The sequence below is a fragment of the Setaria italica genome, chromosome IX (genome assembly GCF_000263155.2).
Source record: "Setaria italica strain Yugu1 chromosome IX, Setaria_italica_v2.0, whole genome shotgun sequence".
Taxonomy (NCBI): Eukaryota; Viridiplantae; Streptophyta; class Magnoliopsida; order Poales; family Poaceae; genus Setaria; species Setaria italica.
Window position 1 is genome coordinate 29,682,399 of NC_028458.1, and position 16,147 is coordinate 29,698,545.

The following is a 16,147-nucleotide window of genomic DNA, read 5'->3' on the forward strand; positions in this document are numbered from 1 at the left end:
CGATAGCTGATGGGGCATCTGCCGCTTAGGAGCGCGATAAATAGGAAAGCCACACGGGATCTGTTACACCTCGATTTGGGGCATTATCACCTTTTGAACTGGACTGGATCCGATTCCAATGTATCGCTTCACAGAGCACTCCGACTAAACACAAAACAATGTTATTGGTTTGCACTGATCTGTGGAGAAAATTGGTCGAACCAAACACTACCTGTCTCTAGCTGAATCCAAAAGCTAAACTGTAGTCAACTAAAAATTAGTTTCTAATGATCAAAACAGGGAAGCTAAAGTGAGCTAAAAATTAACCAACCTCCAACTTAAATTTAGTTAGCCCTCCAAACCCAGCTAATGGAAGCTAATTTTAAACATAAGTGGCAAAAGAATTATCCTTTCTTCCCCATCCCCATGGGTAAAATGAACTTTTATCAATAAATAAACTAAAAATTAGCCTAGAGTCCAAACAGGATAGGACTAATTTTTGATGACTAAAGTTTTGGCATTTAAAATTTAGTTTTAGTTCATCCAAACAAGCGTACTTTGGGATGGGAAGCAATAAGTAAACTCCAAGTTAATTTGGGGTTGTTGTCCGGTACTTTTTTATTCTCTTTCCATAATTTGCTATGCATTATGGTACGAGGAATTTGATTTCCAATTTGTACTATGGCCACAATTGGATTGATCTTCTGTAGTGGTTATCAACTGGAATGGCATTCAGATAAATTTGTTATCACATTGACTTCTTGTGGTCTTCAAATGGACTGAGTTGGACGGTAGGATTCACTAAATAGCAATAAATAGGTAATGCAGAGATATCCAACAGGACCAATAATTCAAGAGTCAATTTGCTCAATGCCACAAAAATTAACGCCAATCCCCTCGGTGCTATGGATTGACGTTAACTTTAATTTTTGTGGCATTAAGGGAATTGACTAATAAATCAGCTACAATTGAAATACTTCCTCCGTCCCACAAAGACCGTTCGTTTAGAAAATTTTAGACAAGATAGTAGCAATGCTAAAAGTCCAAAATATCCCTAATAACTCTTCTTAATAGGATGGATTACTGAGTAGAGTTAATTATGCATGCAAACTTGCAGTAATTGTCGCACCTATTAGCCTTCCTTATTTAGCGAGTCTTGCTCGGGCATTGATGGTGTGAATAAATGATCGTTAACTGAGTCAGAAGGTATTATGAGGGTATTTGTTGGATCGTCTGAAAGTTATATAAACACCTTTTATGGGACAACTTTTGGAGGCTAAACGAACCGTCTTTTTGGATAGAGGGAGTAGAAAACAACTTTACTTATATACAGGTAAGCTTTATAATACTTACTGGCTGCAATTCTAGTTTATGCTACAGATCTGGAGCATCACACTCTCGTGGAGGCCAATACCATAGAATTATTAGCCCATAGGTTTTTTTAAGATAAAATGCGCCTATAAGTTCCAGGGCTAGCAACAGGTTGTGTGGAGTTCGATATAAGTCAAACTCTGGCGTTTGATTTTAGTCTAATTAATTTCTTTCATTGACGTTCATCATTGTGATGTTCAGCTACATGCTTCTTAGGCTGGTCTCATGGAAGTTTCATATAGAGTTTTATGGGCATTAAATTCTATATCACAGCAGCAAATTTACTGACTTGGTAAGATCATTAAGATGAAAGAGAATGGGGAGATTATTTAGATAAGACCTCATGACACTCAATCTTGGTAACTGGTTGGGACACTTTCTCGTGGCTGCACTCAGTGCTAGTTTCTTAAAAGTTTGATGCACATTAAATGTAGTGCCACATCAACTAATGTGGTGACAAGGCGGGAAATTTAAGAGAGAGAAAAGGAACCAGTTTCATCTAGATGAAACTCTCTTGGCATGAAAACGAACTCTGAATGTGTCGTGAAACTAAATGTTATGGGGTGCATTATTGAAAAAACAACATGAAATTGTACATTGAAGGGGTAGTTTCAAACACAATTTTATTTTCTTTTTAATGATGTGGCTATCTTGGAAACATCAAAATGAAATCCTCCACTGTGATTAGTCTCACTCAATGTAAAATCTGGTGGGACCTTATATTCATATATTGGAATGAAGTTTCCTTTATTTTAAAAAAGTCAAATGTTTATTTTCGATCTCTAAGGCTTGTTCAGAACCATCAGTAATACCTGGGACCATAGCATTCACTCAACCACAGTCAAATAGTAATTCAGAGACAAAATCACGTCACCGAGAAACCCGATCTGATTCCTTGAAGACAAGTTAATTAGTGCGCGCGCAAGGCAAATATGCAAGTATTATCAAACTCATCTCATGAATTTAAGCCTCACAACCACCTCCAGTCCCAAATGGAAATTGAATGAATAACAAATTCTCAATGGAAACTATATAAAATGACATTCAAGATAAAATAAGTTGTTGCAAAAATCATGTGCATCTTGGTTCCTGAACAAGTAAACCCCAACCTACAGAATTAATGTTGCAGTTTGTTTTTCTTTCATTAACATATGTAGATGTATTAGTGCAATGAATTCGCCTTCCAGATTGTACTCTGTTTCAGATTGGACCTATCGTTCACTGTAATGCTTATCCATTAGGATGGCATTGAGGCGAAATGGTTATCTCTTTGACTTCTGCATTACAAATTTGGTTGAGCTGCATGATTGCATTCCCTGTACAGCAATCAACTGATAATGCAGAGCCAACTCACAGCACCTACGCAATTACAATAGGAAACGTCATCCAAAACTTTACAGCGTCCAGATTAATTTCCCCACAATGCAAACATGATACTATTGCTGATACGTAATTGAATAGTGCATCAACTATCATCTCGTCTGTGGCCGTCATATCCAAAAATCGAAATCCTGCACGAAACTGCATGCATTACATTAGAATTTCCTGTTTGCATTGGTTGGATCTCCACTACCACTTTGGACTTGAGACAAAAAGCAGTGGGAAGCATGCTAAGTGCAGCACCATCACACTAGTGACTTCACCATTAAGAATCAGAAAACGAAGCAAAAGAGCCCCTTCTAGTGCCCCAATAGCCCAATTGCCATCTTCCGAATGTGCAGTTCTATTTTTGTTTAGAAATCTTTCTCACCTCTGGAGACCAGTAGACACATGCATGCGCGCCGCCCACTATCGTGCCGAATTAGCCTACCTGAGGTAGTATATTCCCTGATGGATCACTTTAACCGCCTATAAGAACTTGGCAAGAAACTGTGGAGTGTGGAAGCCCAGGATAGTCTATAGAGGAGGAAGTAGTAACCGAGTAAGACATGGAACACGCTTACTCCCGGTTGCTGGTTGTATTTTCGGTTCTTTCACTGTGCCTCGGTAACCAGGGTGTGAGATGTCAGCTCACCTCTGATTTCTACGACGAAACATGTCCTCATTTGTACACTATCGTGCAGCAGCATGTGTTCACTGCCATGAGAGCTGAGATGAGGATGGGCGCCTCCCTCCTCAGGCTCCATTTCCATGACTGCTTTGTCAATGTAACTGTCTTGACTGACTTCTAATCTCTTAACCCTGAGTCTCTGATAATGTTCTGTAGATCGATGCAGCTCTATGTTGCTGAGTTACCGAAATGGTGTGAAATTTCATATATGCAGGGATGTGATGGTTCAATACTTTTGGACCGCAGCGATGGCGAGAAGTTTGCACAACCCAACCTGAACTCAGTTAGAGGGTACGAGGTCATTGACGCCATAAAGGCTGATCTCGAGAGCCTCTGCCCTGAGGTGGTGTCTTGCGCTGACATCGTAGCCCTTGCAGCAGGCTATGGAGTGCTCTTTGTACGCTCCTAGTAGCCCTTCCAGTCAAGTTTGTTGGAACACTAAGTTTTGCTAGACAGAGTACTAACGGTGCAAGACGGCTGTGACGTAGTGACGTGTACTGATTTTTGTTGTTCAGAGTGGAGGGCCATATTGGGATGTTCTTCTGGGAAGAAAAGACGGTCTGGTGGCCAATCAGTCTGGAGCTGACAACGGCTTGCCTGCGCCATTTGAACCGATAGACTCCATTATTCAGAAGTTCAACGCCGTCGGCCTGAACACGACCGATGTCGTGGTCTTATCGGGTAAATATCATGAATCAGTTACAGCTACTTCTACTTCCACGTTCTCCTACAAGTTTCAGAGCTAGTCCTTACACGTTCGTAGCTCACTCAGAAGCAGTTATTAAGATTATTAATTATACATCAAGTTTCACGTGATCTGTTAAGATTCTACGGAACTCACATGCTCTCAACCTGAAATTGGACAGGAGCCCACACGATCGGCCGATCCCGGTGCGTGCTGTTCAGCAATCGCCTGTCAAACTTCTCGGCGACGAATTCAGTAGATCCGACGCTGGATGCCAGCCTCGCCGACAGCCTTCAGAGCCTCTGTGCAGGCGGCGACGGCAACCAGACCACCGCTCTCGACGTCAGCTCCGGCGACGTGTTCGACAACTACTACTACCAGAACCTCCTGGCCAATAAGGGCCTGCTGTCCTCCGACCAGGGCCTCTTTTCAAGCCCGCAAGGCACTGCCAACACAAAGGATCTCGTGCGGACCTACAGCCACGACGAGGATCAATTCTTCTGCGATTTCGGCTGGTCCATGATCAAGATGGGGAACATCCCTCTCACGGGCTCGGAAGGGGAGATCCGCAAGAACTGCAGGGTTGTCAACTCATGAGGAGTGAGTGATGCATGCGTCTGTGGGATCTATTTCTTGCACTTGTTCGTGAGAAGGCACCAAAGTGTACGATTATGCGTGTAACGTTAAGCGGTTGCGTAGAAAGATGGAAGAATAATTAATAACACTTACAGATTAGCCCGACATGTCAAACTCAGTTGCTTTATTGATGGAAAATGAAAAATTTCAAGCTAGACTATACTAGTGTTCGAAAAGAATTAGTATAATGACATCCGACAGTCAAGATTAATTGTATACTACTAAAACCTTCACTATGGTAGGAGTAGCATACCTGAATAGTACAGGTAGTATAAGGGTATCATGGTAAAAAAATACAAATAGCATCACTATAATTTTATTTTTTACACTAGCATAAAGTTTAAAAGACCACTTCATTTGAAATATCATTTTTTACAATGTAATAATTACTAAAATATCCATAATAATGAACAATACTATATATTACTAAGTAGTAGTATTATGTACCGTAAAAGAAGTACACATCTATGGGTAGATATTGAAAAAACTAAATGTAATATGTGCTAATTAAAAAATAATCAGAAATTAAGCTGTTTTGTCCCACTAGATCTTGGAAAAAAACTATCATGCTTGTGTAAATATAGGAAAAAACCAAAATCTTCTTCTCTCTCTCCCCCATAGATCTAGGAATTTCATCATTCATGAATGAGACTAAACCATCAAAGTTGCATCCAAATAATTAGATAATCTTGTTCTCCTACCTAAATAACCTAACTTCATCCAAAAGTTTTGAAGTAAATTGAGCTCCAAATGACTAATCTACACCTTGGAGATCTAGATCTACCTAGAGGTAAAGGAACTCTATTTGAGCCTTAAACCTATGCATTAAGCTTCAAAAATACATTGGGTTAGCATCAATTTACCTCATACAACCTCCAACCAAGGAAATCAAGTAGAAAAAACTTCCTCCCCCACCCCTACATTTCCTTTTTTTAGATTTTCGGGCATCACTTCCTCTATCGAACGGTGTTGTCAGGAGGAGGAAGAAGGTAGATGGGTGCTTTTGTCGGCCATTTCTAGGGGTAGCCCGCCCATGCAAATGTGTCTTCAGGAGTGGTCCGAGAAATATACAGTAACTCGCTCCTGTTTGTAGGAACGGGTCGCATTTTGAGCTGGCCCTAGAAAAAAATGGGGGCACGCCTACAAATTGTTTTTTATAGTGATTGTAGTGTAGGGTTGTTGTCACATCTTTCAATTTTGCAGAGACATGAATTTTTGATTTATTAGGAGTAGCTAAGGATAACTTTGTGGGTCTCTTACGCATTTGAGGAAAAAGAGAGCCCCTCCTTTGCCAGATTCGTACAAAGGTACACGTGTCGTGGAGAATCTCTTGACCACATATTGATTTGCTTCAAATTGAGCTACTACATTTGACATCTATTGAGACCGAGCTTGAGATACATCAAGATTAGGGGGAGAATGTTGCAAAATAATCCTGATGCAGAATTTTATATTAGTAGACTTGGAAGCAAACAAGGAGTCACATGACTGATTACTTCATGTGAACATGTCTTAGATAACATCTAATGTGAATGTGTCTTTGCAATGTGAAACAGGCTAGAGGCTACCACTATATAACATCTAGCATGCACCACTACCTCTCCTCAATCTATTCCTTTCTTCACTTGTGGCTTCTGTACGAGGCGTTGTTGTCTCGGAAAGCAAACTTCCACGGAACGACACCGAACCCTCAGCAACGTCCTGGGTGCTCGGGATTCCTGAGGGCCAATGTGACCTCATCATTCTCTCGGTCCACCTTCAACCTCCCAGCCTAAGCATCTTCAATGTTCTTGATAAGCCTTTCAGCCTTCTGATGTATTGTCTCATTGAAGATCAGCGTCGCATCTGCTTGGCTCAGGAAGCCTCCATGAGTGTAATACCAATTTTTCAATCGATCGGTCCATTCAATAGTTGCTGGTACGATACCCCGATCGATCAAGCCTTTTCCATCTTATTCCATCTAGGAATTGCTGTGCCATAACCACCTCGCCCTAGACAATGATGGTACTGTCGGCTAGGCACCCTCGGGCCCACAAGAAGACTTGTACGGACCCACTTAAGGGAACGTACCCGAAACCTACTCGACCATGAAGACTAATCTGCAGGGCGTGTAGGCTTCATGGACTTATTGATGACTAGTCGGGTCCAAAGGAAACTACTCTACCGAGTTAGAGTAGAACTCTGTAATGTACTCAACCAGGACTCCTGCGCTGTAACACGACCAGGACAATGATGGTACTGCAGGCAGGGACCCCCTCTAGACAACGAAGAACGAAGAACAAGATCAATACAATCGACACACAGAACGTAGGGTATTACGCGATCTAGCAGCCCGAACCTGTCTAAATCATGTTCCTTGCGTTACCATCAACTCCTTGATTCTTGATGACACCTACAGCACAAAAGACCACCTTGGGTACTCCCTAGGCGGGTTGTCGGTCTAAAACACTAATAGCTGGCGCGCCAGGTAGGGTCAGTCGCTGAGTTTCTCTGCATGAGATCAATGGCACCAGTCATCATCAAGCCTGCTTCCTCCTTTGAGGCGGGCGCAACCTTTGTCTTCAGCTCCTGGCTTTGCATCTTTGACGGTGCTGGATCCTTTAAATGCTGCATCATCAGCAACCAAGAAAAGAAGCGTCTCGACAAAAACTTTCTTCATCAAGAAGCAGAGAATCTCATCGAGAAAATCCAAAATTTCAACATTAATAACATCGAGTTTGAGTCAGAGTCGATTCCCGCACGGACTCCGCAACACAGCCGTGGTCCACCAAGAATTCCTTACTCGAGTCCAATCCGGAGTAGAGTCAGGTAAGGACTGCGACTTTGATTCGGACTCCGTCCAAGAGATCCCTTTGTTAGGACCAGCTCAAGGCTTGGTAATTACTTCAACTCCGCAAGGCAGATTCATTTATTGGCCTAGGATGAAGCCATCATTCCTTGCCCAAGATTACGAGTCGCACCTTGTTGCTCACATAGACAACCTCCTGTATCAAGAGGGTATCCCGCTTACTTCATCCCACGAAGAAGGAAGCACTACGGAGATTGCAACATCAACCTCTGGAAGCTACTACCCGGACAGAGAAATCTTTGTCATCACGTCACCAAATAACGACGTGGGTGCCAGCCACCAAAAAACTCCTCGACGGGTTGCACAACTCGACGACATTTCACAAGATGAATCGTCAGCTAACGCCCCACAAGATGAAACCTCTGAACAAAGAAATAAAAAAAGGGCACGCAATGCTGCCCAAGCAGATCATTGCTGACTACTAGCTACAAACATTCCAATCGTGAACCTCGAAAGAGCATTCGATGCAATGCAAGCTCAAGAACACAACACTCCACTCGCAGCAATTGCCTGGATCAATCTCATATCAACTCTCATACCTCATGACAGAGACAACGAGTTAACAGCACAACTCGCGGAAAGGGGCAATGAGTTAATAGCACAACTCGTAGAGCAAGCTTACAAACTACTCGACAAGGAATCGCCAATCCCATCTATCCCTTGCAACTCAGCCCACCAGGATGGCAGCAAAGACGGTCTACAGTGGCAATCGCGAGGCTCCAAGAAACAGCAATGAAGTAGTCAACCAACTGAGACAACATAACCAAAGGCAAAATAGAGATGAACGTGAGGCCCCAAGGCGAAACAAGGACACAAGAGAGGTTAGCTGCAGCAATTCTTCATAGAGCCCTCGCCACCACAGAGCCAATCGCGAAGCCTCAATCTTCAGCGACCTAAGAGAGGTAATCAATAACAACCATCGCCACGAACGTGAACGCGAAGCCAATGCAAATGATCACTTCCCCGCCTTCACCACACGGGTAATAAATACTAAACTACCCAAGAAGTTCAAGCCGACGGGGATCACCAAGTATGATGGCAAGCAAGATCTAGTCCAATGGCTACGATGCTACTCACAAGCAGTTCAAGCAGCTAGGGGTAATGATGATACAAAGGTCATTCACTTCCCCTTATGCATGGAACCCGCGCCATTAACATGGCTCGAGTCACTCAAGCCCAAGTCGATCGATTCATGGGAAGACTTGACGAAGGCTTTCACTAATAATTACACGGGCTCCATGTCTCGCCCAGGCAACAAAATTGACCTAAGCCAAGTCAAACAGAAAGAAAGCGAGACACTTCGCGACTACCTTCACTGTTTCTTTGAAAAAAAGGCTACAATAGTTGACATTTCAGAAGTAGACGTTATCGAGTGCTTTCAAAATAGCCTCGATGATCGTCGAATATACCAAGACTTTGGCAGACGTTGTCCAGCCACTGTCAAAGATCTCAAAATCATGGTGCAATAATGAGCAGATGAAGAAGACAAAGAGCGTGAGAGATTCGGCTCTCATTGCAACCGCGGTCGTGACAACAATAACAACAATCATGAACAAGACAGAAACTGCAACAATGATACTCGAAACAACTATTTGGGTAATCAGAACCACAAGCGCATACTGGACAACACTGTCACAGCTATGTCCAACTCATGCAAGAAAGGGTCATACAACCGCAATGACGGGCCCTCCTTCACCGAGTTACTCAAGAAGCAATGCCCATGGCATCCAAACAGAAAACACTCGGTGATTGACACCGAGTAATGCAAGAACTACTAGCACCACCCCCTCCTGAAGACATTGGTCAGAAGAATGACAAAGGTAAAGGCAAGGTCAAAAAAGCTGATGAAGGCGAAGGTGAGTTCCAAACTGCTTCTAAGATGGTCAACGTCATTTTTGGTGGAATCCCGGGTACTGCATCCAAGCGGTCCAATAAGCTAGTACTTAGAGAGATTATGGCTATCGAGCCAACAGCTCCTACACCACTCAAATGGTCTGAGGTACCCTTAACTTTCAGCAGAAAGGACCAATGGACAAGTTTCTCAGAACCAGGCCGATTCCCTCTGGTACTCGACCCTGTCGTCGTAGGATCAAGACTCACCAAAGTACTCATCGATGGCGGCTGCGGACTCAACGTAATTTTTGCCAAGACACTAAGGAAAATGTGCCTCGACGTCATAGACATGCTTACTCCAATAGACTCACCATTTTACGGAATTGTCCCGGGCAATGCCACCATACCTTTAGGACAAGTTGTCCTACCAGTCACTTTCAGCACCAAGGAACATTACTGAACTTAGTACATTAGGTTTGAGGTTGCCAACTTCAAAACTTCTTACCATGCCATACTCGGAAGATCAGCCTTGGCCAAGCTTATGGCTATACCACACTACGTCTACCTGGTACTCAAGATGCCAGGACTTAAAGGCGAGCTGACACTACGTGGAGACTTGAGGCGATTGTACGAGTGCGACACGGAAGCTGCTGAAATCGCTGCAACTTCTCAAGCACAGAATCCCATGCAACAAGTCTTCACAGCATCAAAGAAACTCAGCCCCACAGAACTCAAAATCCCAGAAAACAAGTCAGGATCGACTAAGGTGAAACCAGCAAGTGAGAAGGACTTCAAACCCATCGATCTTCAGACTAGTGACTCATCCAAGACAACTCTGATTGGAATAGGGACAGACCTTAAAAAGGAAAGCGTGCTCATCAGTTTCCTTCGGGCTAACCATGACATCTTTGCTTGGAGGCCCGCTAACATGCCTGGTGTGCCCAAGGAGCTGATCGAGCATTCATTAAACATCGATCCCAAAGATACCCCAAAAAGACAATGACTACGAAGGTTCTCCCAAGATAGAAGAGATGCAATCAAAAAAGAGCTGGCCAAACTACTCGTAGTAGGGTTTATCAAAGAGGTTTTCCACCCTGATTGGTTAGCCAAACCTGTACTCGTTCGCAAGAAGAACAATGAGTGGAGGATGTACGTCGACTACACAGACCTCAACAAGCATTTCCCAAAGGACCCCTTTGGACTACCCAGGATCGACCAAGTAGTCAACTCCACAGCTGGGTGTGCATTGCTCTGCTTTCGTGACTGCTACTCAGGCTACCATCAAATAGCCCTCAAAGAACAAGATTAAGGCAAAACAACTTTCATCACTCCATTTGGAGCATTTTGCTACAAAACAATGTCTTTTGGGCTAAAAAAATGCAGGTGTGACCTATCAACGTGCCATCCAAATGTGTTTCGAGAAACAACTACACCGCAACGTAGAAGCTTATGCAGACGATGTGGTCTTCAAAACAAGAAACCCAGATGATCTAGTCGCAGCCTTAGAAGAAACATTCATAAGCCTACGAGCATTCCGGTGGAAACTCAACCCTACGAAATGCATTTTCGGTGTACCCTTAGGAAAATTACTCAGATTCATCATTAGCCATTGGGGCATTGAGGCCAACCTGGAGAAAATTTCTGCCATCACAAATATGCAAGCTCTAGCTGGCATCAAGGATGTGCAGAAGCTTACAGGCTGCATGGTAGCCCTCAATCGATTCATCTCAAGACTTGAGAACGCAGATTACCCTTCTTCAAGTTACTCAAACGGCAAGACAAGTTCCAATGGACAGAGGAGGCAGACAAAGCCTTGACACAGCTCAAGGACTTCCTGTCAAAACCACCAATCCTCACAACTCCATATCCAAACAAGGACTTTCTCCTATACATAGCTGCTACTACTCATGTTGTTAGCACAGCAGTAGTAGTCGAAGGGTCTGAACCAAGCCACGTCTACAAAGTCTAGAGACCCATCTACTTCGTCAGTGAAGTACTCTCGGACTCCAAAACTCGGTACGCACCAGTGCGGAAGGTACTCTACGCAATCCTACTTACTTCACAGAAACTACGACACTACTTTAAAAAACACAACATATCTGTCATCACCGACTTCCCGCTCGGTGAAATCCTTCATAATAGGGATGCAACAGGTAGAATCTCCAAATGGGCAGTAGAACTCGGAGCTTTGTCTCTAGATTTCAAACCTAGAATAGCTATCAAATCCCTAGCTCAGGTCGACTTCATGGCGGTGTGGAGGGAAAACCAAGTACCAACACTACTTGAAAGGCTAGAGCATTAGGTTATGTACTTCGTGTTGGAGGTATGCCCTAGAGGCAATCATAGAGATGATGATATTCCATTGTATCCATGATTTATATTGTGTTCCTTGAATATCTATTAAAGGCTACTTGAATTGATTTGCAATTATGTGAATTGTATGTGAAACTCTTTACTTGTATGGTTATTCTAAAGTTGTCCCTAGTCGGAGTTCATGTGAGGACACACATGAATATTAGACTAGCACATGTATTAGTTGATGACTATGTTTCACAAGTCATGGACATGGAGATGTTGAACTAATAATGTGGGCACATATGGAGACATGTGCTAGAACTGACCCAACACGAGAAGTAGTTCTCTCTTTACACAACATATACGCTTTGTTCTTAGACTTGAGATTGTCGCATGTACTCAAGATGTGGATCGACTTACTTAGGGGCTATCAAACGCTACGCCGTAACAGGGTAGTTATAAAGGTAGCTTTCGGGTTTGTCAAGAAGCATGCTATGAGACATGGTCAATCAAGATGGGATTTGCCCCTCTCTTATTGAGAATGATATCTCTGGGCCCCTCGAGTAATCAGATCCGAAAATGCATGGCCATGCTACGTACGGTTCAGAGTTAACCTACAAAGGGATTCCGAATCATAGGATCGAGAAAGAGCGGTCGGCTTGAAGCTAGACCAAATATCATGAGGCAAAGGGAATAGCATTTATATAATGTTGTGATGGTTCATCTGATATGATCTTCGTGTGCCTATAGGAGTTGGCACGTCTTGCTAGAGGCCGCTATCGACTATTGGGTCGAGTAGGAGTACTCGGGCCATGTCTATACTTATCCGAACCCATAGGGTCACATACTTAAGGGGCTGGATGCCCAATTCGGATGTGATCCGAGTTGGATTAGGTTTAGAAATATTAATGGGCCTCGGACCCAGAGGCCCGTTAGGAACCTCTATAAATAGAGGGGTGGGGGCGCCCAAGGGTTTATACCTTTTTGGTGAAACACATCTGCTGCGCCTCCCACGCCCTCACCTGTTGCAACTCACAGACCTAGCAGTCCGGCTTGCGATGCTTTCTCCTTGCACGTGTGGATACCTTGGAGGTGTTGCGCCTGCAGCACTTCGATGAGCCACGACGAGCCGACAACGAGCCGCGGCACGAGGGCAATCTTGCTGCACGTGGACGAGCTGCTGAGGAGCTGCTGGACGTCGACATCATCGACTACGTACGACTACGCTGATCGACTTCGCTGCATCGACGCGAATCTACATCTTCTGCATCAGTGCGTCGAGTGGTAATCCCGCGATCCTTATACGACAGTTTTCCTAGTTTACGCGGTAGAAAATTTTGATTTGCGCTAGTGTAGCCTACCTCGTATTCCTACACTTCGACGATTCCCTCAAGCCTGAAGGCGTCGGTGCAGGAGTACTCTTGATCTCTCCAAAAGGTGAACATGTCAAATATGTTCTCCAGATCTTCTGGGAAGTCTCAAACAATGAAGCTGAGTACAAAGCACTTTTACATGGCCTTCGTCTCGCAATATCACTCGGTATCAAACGACTACTGGTATATGGTGACTTTGCTAGTCGTCATTAACCAAGTCAATGATGAGTGGGATCGCAACAAGGATAACATGGACGCCTACTGCAAGGAAGTATGCAAGCTAGAGAATAAGTTCTCAGGCCTTGAGTTTCACCATGTCTTCCGCGACAACAACGTAGCCGCTGATGTCTTATCAAAAATGGGCTCAACTCGAGTAGAAGTTTCAGCAGGCATTTTTGCACATGAGCTTCGCAAGCCTTGTATACCAGAGCAAGCTACTCCAGCAACTACCAACAGCAAACCTCTAGAACCCTACCGAGAGATCATGATGATCAAAGATGACTGGAGATCACCGTTCATCGATTACATCAAAGAACAAAAGCTACCATTCTCACAACGAGGAAAGAGCTACGTTCTAGTCAGAGATAAGCTCTACAGAAAGAGTGCATCTTCAGGGATACTCATGAAATGTGTCACCTAGGAAGAAGGTCAAGAAATACACAAAGGAATATATGGTAATCTTGCCTTTTCACGAATGATCGTAGGCAAAGCTTTCAGAGCAGGCTTCTATTGGCCCATGGCATTGGCCGACGCAAAACAGCTAGTCCACAGATGCCAGAGCTGCCAATTATTCGCCAAGCAACATCATGTCCCTGCCTACAAGCTCATCACAATACCTCCAACATGGTTCTTTGCATGTTGGGGGCTTGACATGATTGGTCCACTCCCAACTGCATTAGGAGGGTTCAATCGAGTACTCGTAGCCATTGACAAGTTCACCAAGTGGATTGAAGTCAAACCTGTTACTTGCCCAAAGGTCAACTAAGTCCTCGACTTCCTGGATGAGATCGTACATCGCTACAGTTTCCCCAACAGGATCATCACTTATTTAGGATCCATTTTCAACAATCACGACTTCTGGGAATACTATGAGAACAGTGGAATTGATGTACGATATGTCTCTGTCGCTCACCCAAGGGCCAACGGCCAAGTCGAGCGTGCCAACGACATGTTACTCGAAGATCTCAAGAAAAGACTGCATGACATCGCCAACACAAATGGACGCAAATGGCTCAAAGAACTACCCAATGTTCCGTGGGGACTACACACTCAACCATGCAAGCCTACTGGGCATTCTCCCTACTTTCTCGTATATGGGTCAGAGACCATCCTCCCTGCAGATGTCATGTGGCAATCTCCCGTAGTTGAGCAGTATGACGAAGGAATATTAGAAGAAACAAGGCACCTAGACCTGACAGAGGATATTGGAATATAGAGCATCTGTGTCGCTACTACCCATAGCAGACTACAAGACATATACCCGGGTCTTCACCCATAATTTATTAAACAACAAAGTTCTTTGGCAAACACTATCCTTGCCTCTGCTCAGCTATTCACAGCCACTCAAGCTCTTCAGCTCTGCGAGCCCCAGCGCTCCGCCTTTGACTTGATTCCATCAAGTCTCTTCAAGTTATCACAACTCGTCGGCTATTCACAGCCACTCGAGCTCTTCAGCTCTGCGAGCCCCAACGCTCCACCTTTGACTTGATTCGATCAAGTCTCTTTGAGTTATCACAACTCATCAACTATTCGCAGCCACTCGAGCTCTTCAGCTCTATGAGCCCCAGGGCTCCGCTCTCGACATGTTTTCATCAAGTCTCTTTGAGTTATCACAACTCGGTGGCTATTCACAGCCACTCAAACTATTCAACTCTACAAGTTTCAATGCTGTCTCGCCGACTCGTCTCTACAAGACTAAGCAGTTTCACAAAGCCACAACTCACTATGCTACAGCGCTCCATGATAACAAGCCATGACTATGGTGCTAGTCACTTGTCTTCCAAAGGCACAAAAACTACCGCAACCATCAGTTATGGAGTACTCAAACTCATACTTGCATTTTTTGCATTAACGAAACTCCGCAGGATTACAATCGACTACCCAATGGAGTCGGGGTATACAAAATACAACACAATAGCACAACAACGACTGCAAGCAACCACTGGCAGTTAGAACAGAAGTCCCAGACTTTTACTATATCACAAGGATACACGAGCCTGGCGACTGCCCGACTACCAAGGTGCAAGCTGTGTCAAAATGCAGAACCTGCACATGAGGAAGCTACAGCTGTACCCTGATCCCTCCCCCTAACAACCGGAAACCAGGTACTCTTTCACTGCCGCTCCCTCGATGGCGACAGGATGAATACCCGACGCAGGATCAGGAAGAAAAGCACCAGGAAGATGAAGTGCACTCTCCGAAGCTGCTCCGTGGACAGCTTTAGTGCACAAGTCCTTACCGTATGCCACACCTGCACCTCTAATCAGGGAGCTGGATAAAGACCGCAGAGCTCATCATCCTTCACCCACAAGTTCCGGCATGGACTGAGCTGGATCGCAAGTTGCAAGATGAGGCACACAGCAAACCCTCCTACGAGGATTCTTCTAGCATCGCAGCTATCCCTACGAGCATAAAAGTCTGTGGAGGGAAGGTGGCTCTAATCTATGAGGAATCTTCTAGCACCGAGGCGCTCATTGGAAGCTCTCTACTATCAAACAACAGTAACTAAAGCAAGCCATCACTATACTGAAGGGCATGATCTTGGTCGAATACCTAGGAGCTCATTTATAGCTGAAAGGCTGCAACTGCCAACTACTTGTAGTTACTGCCCGCTCATGACGATTAGCATGAGACACTAACAAGGGTCAAACAGACGACTTAACTCCACGCATGTGACCACACTGAGCATAACAGACAAAAGTGAAAAGCGTACATGTGCATCCTCTCAAGTACAAAGCAATAATAGCTACATTACCCTCACCAGCAACTCCAATAATTGAAGACCACACCGGATACTACGACTACTTGGTTACTCGGATATTTTTTTCCCGACTACGAGGTCAAACAACAAAGATCAT

The 16,147-nt window shown here is 44.2% G+C and overlaps 1 protein-coding gene across 1 annotated transcript; it reads left to right on the forward strand.

Moving 5' to 3' along the window:
* Nucleotides 1–3,241: 3,241 nt before the first annotated feature.
* Nucleotides 3,242–4,828, forward strand: LOC101782535 (peroxidase N). The gene is made up of 4 exons (XM_004983280.4): nucleotides 3,242–3,497; nucleotides 3,615–3,797; nucleotides 3,916–4,081; nucleotides 4,267–4,828. The coding sequence occupies exons 1-4, from the start codon at nucleotides 3,279–3,281 to the stop codon at nucleotides 4,680–4,682; spliced, it is 984 nt and encodes a 327-aa protein (XP_004983337.1). The 5' UTR covers nucleotides 3,242–3,278; the 3' UTR covers nucleotides 4,683–4,828.
* Nucleotides 4,829–16,147: the final 11,319 nt, after the last annotated feature.

What these genes read in the sequence shown, in the direction of transcription:
- LOC101782535 (XM_004983280.4), top strand. Translation starts at nt 3,279, where the DNA reads ATGGAACACGCTTACTCCCGGTTGCTGGTTGTATTTTCGGTTCTTTCA. An exon ending in TCCATGACTGCTTTGTCAAT is followed by an intron (nt 3,498 to 3,614) that starts GTAACTGTCTTG and finishes TCATATATGCAG; the next exon opens with GGATGTGATGGTTCAATACT. An exon ending in CGATGTCGTGGTCTTATCGG is followed by an intron (nt 4,082 to 4,266) that starts GTAAATATCATG and finishes GAAATTGGACAG; the next exon opens with GAGCCCACACGATCGGCCGA.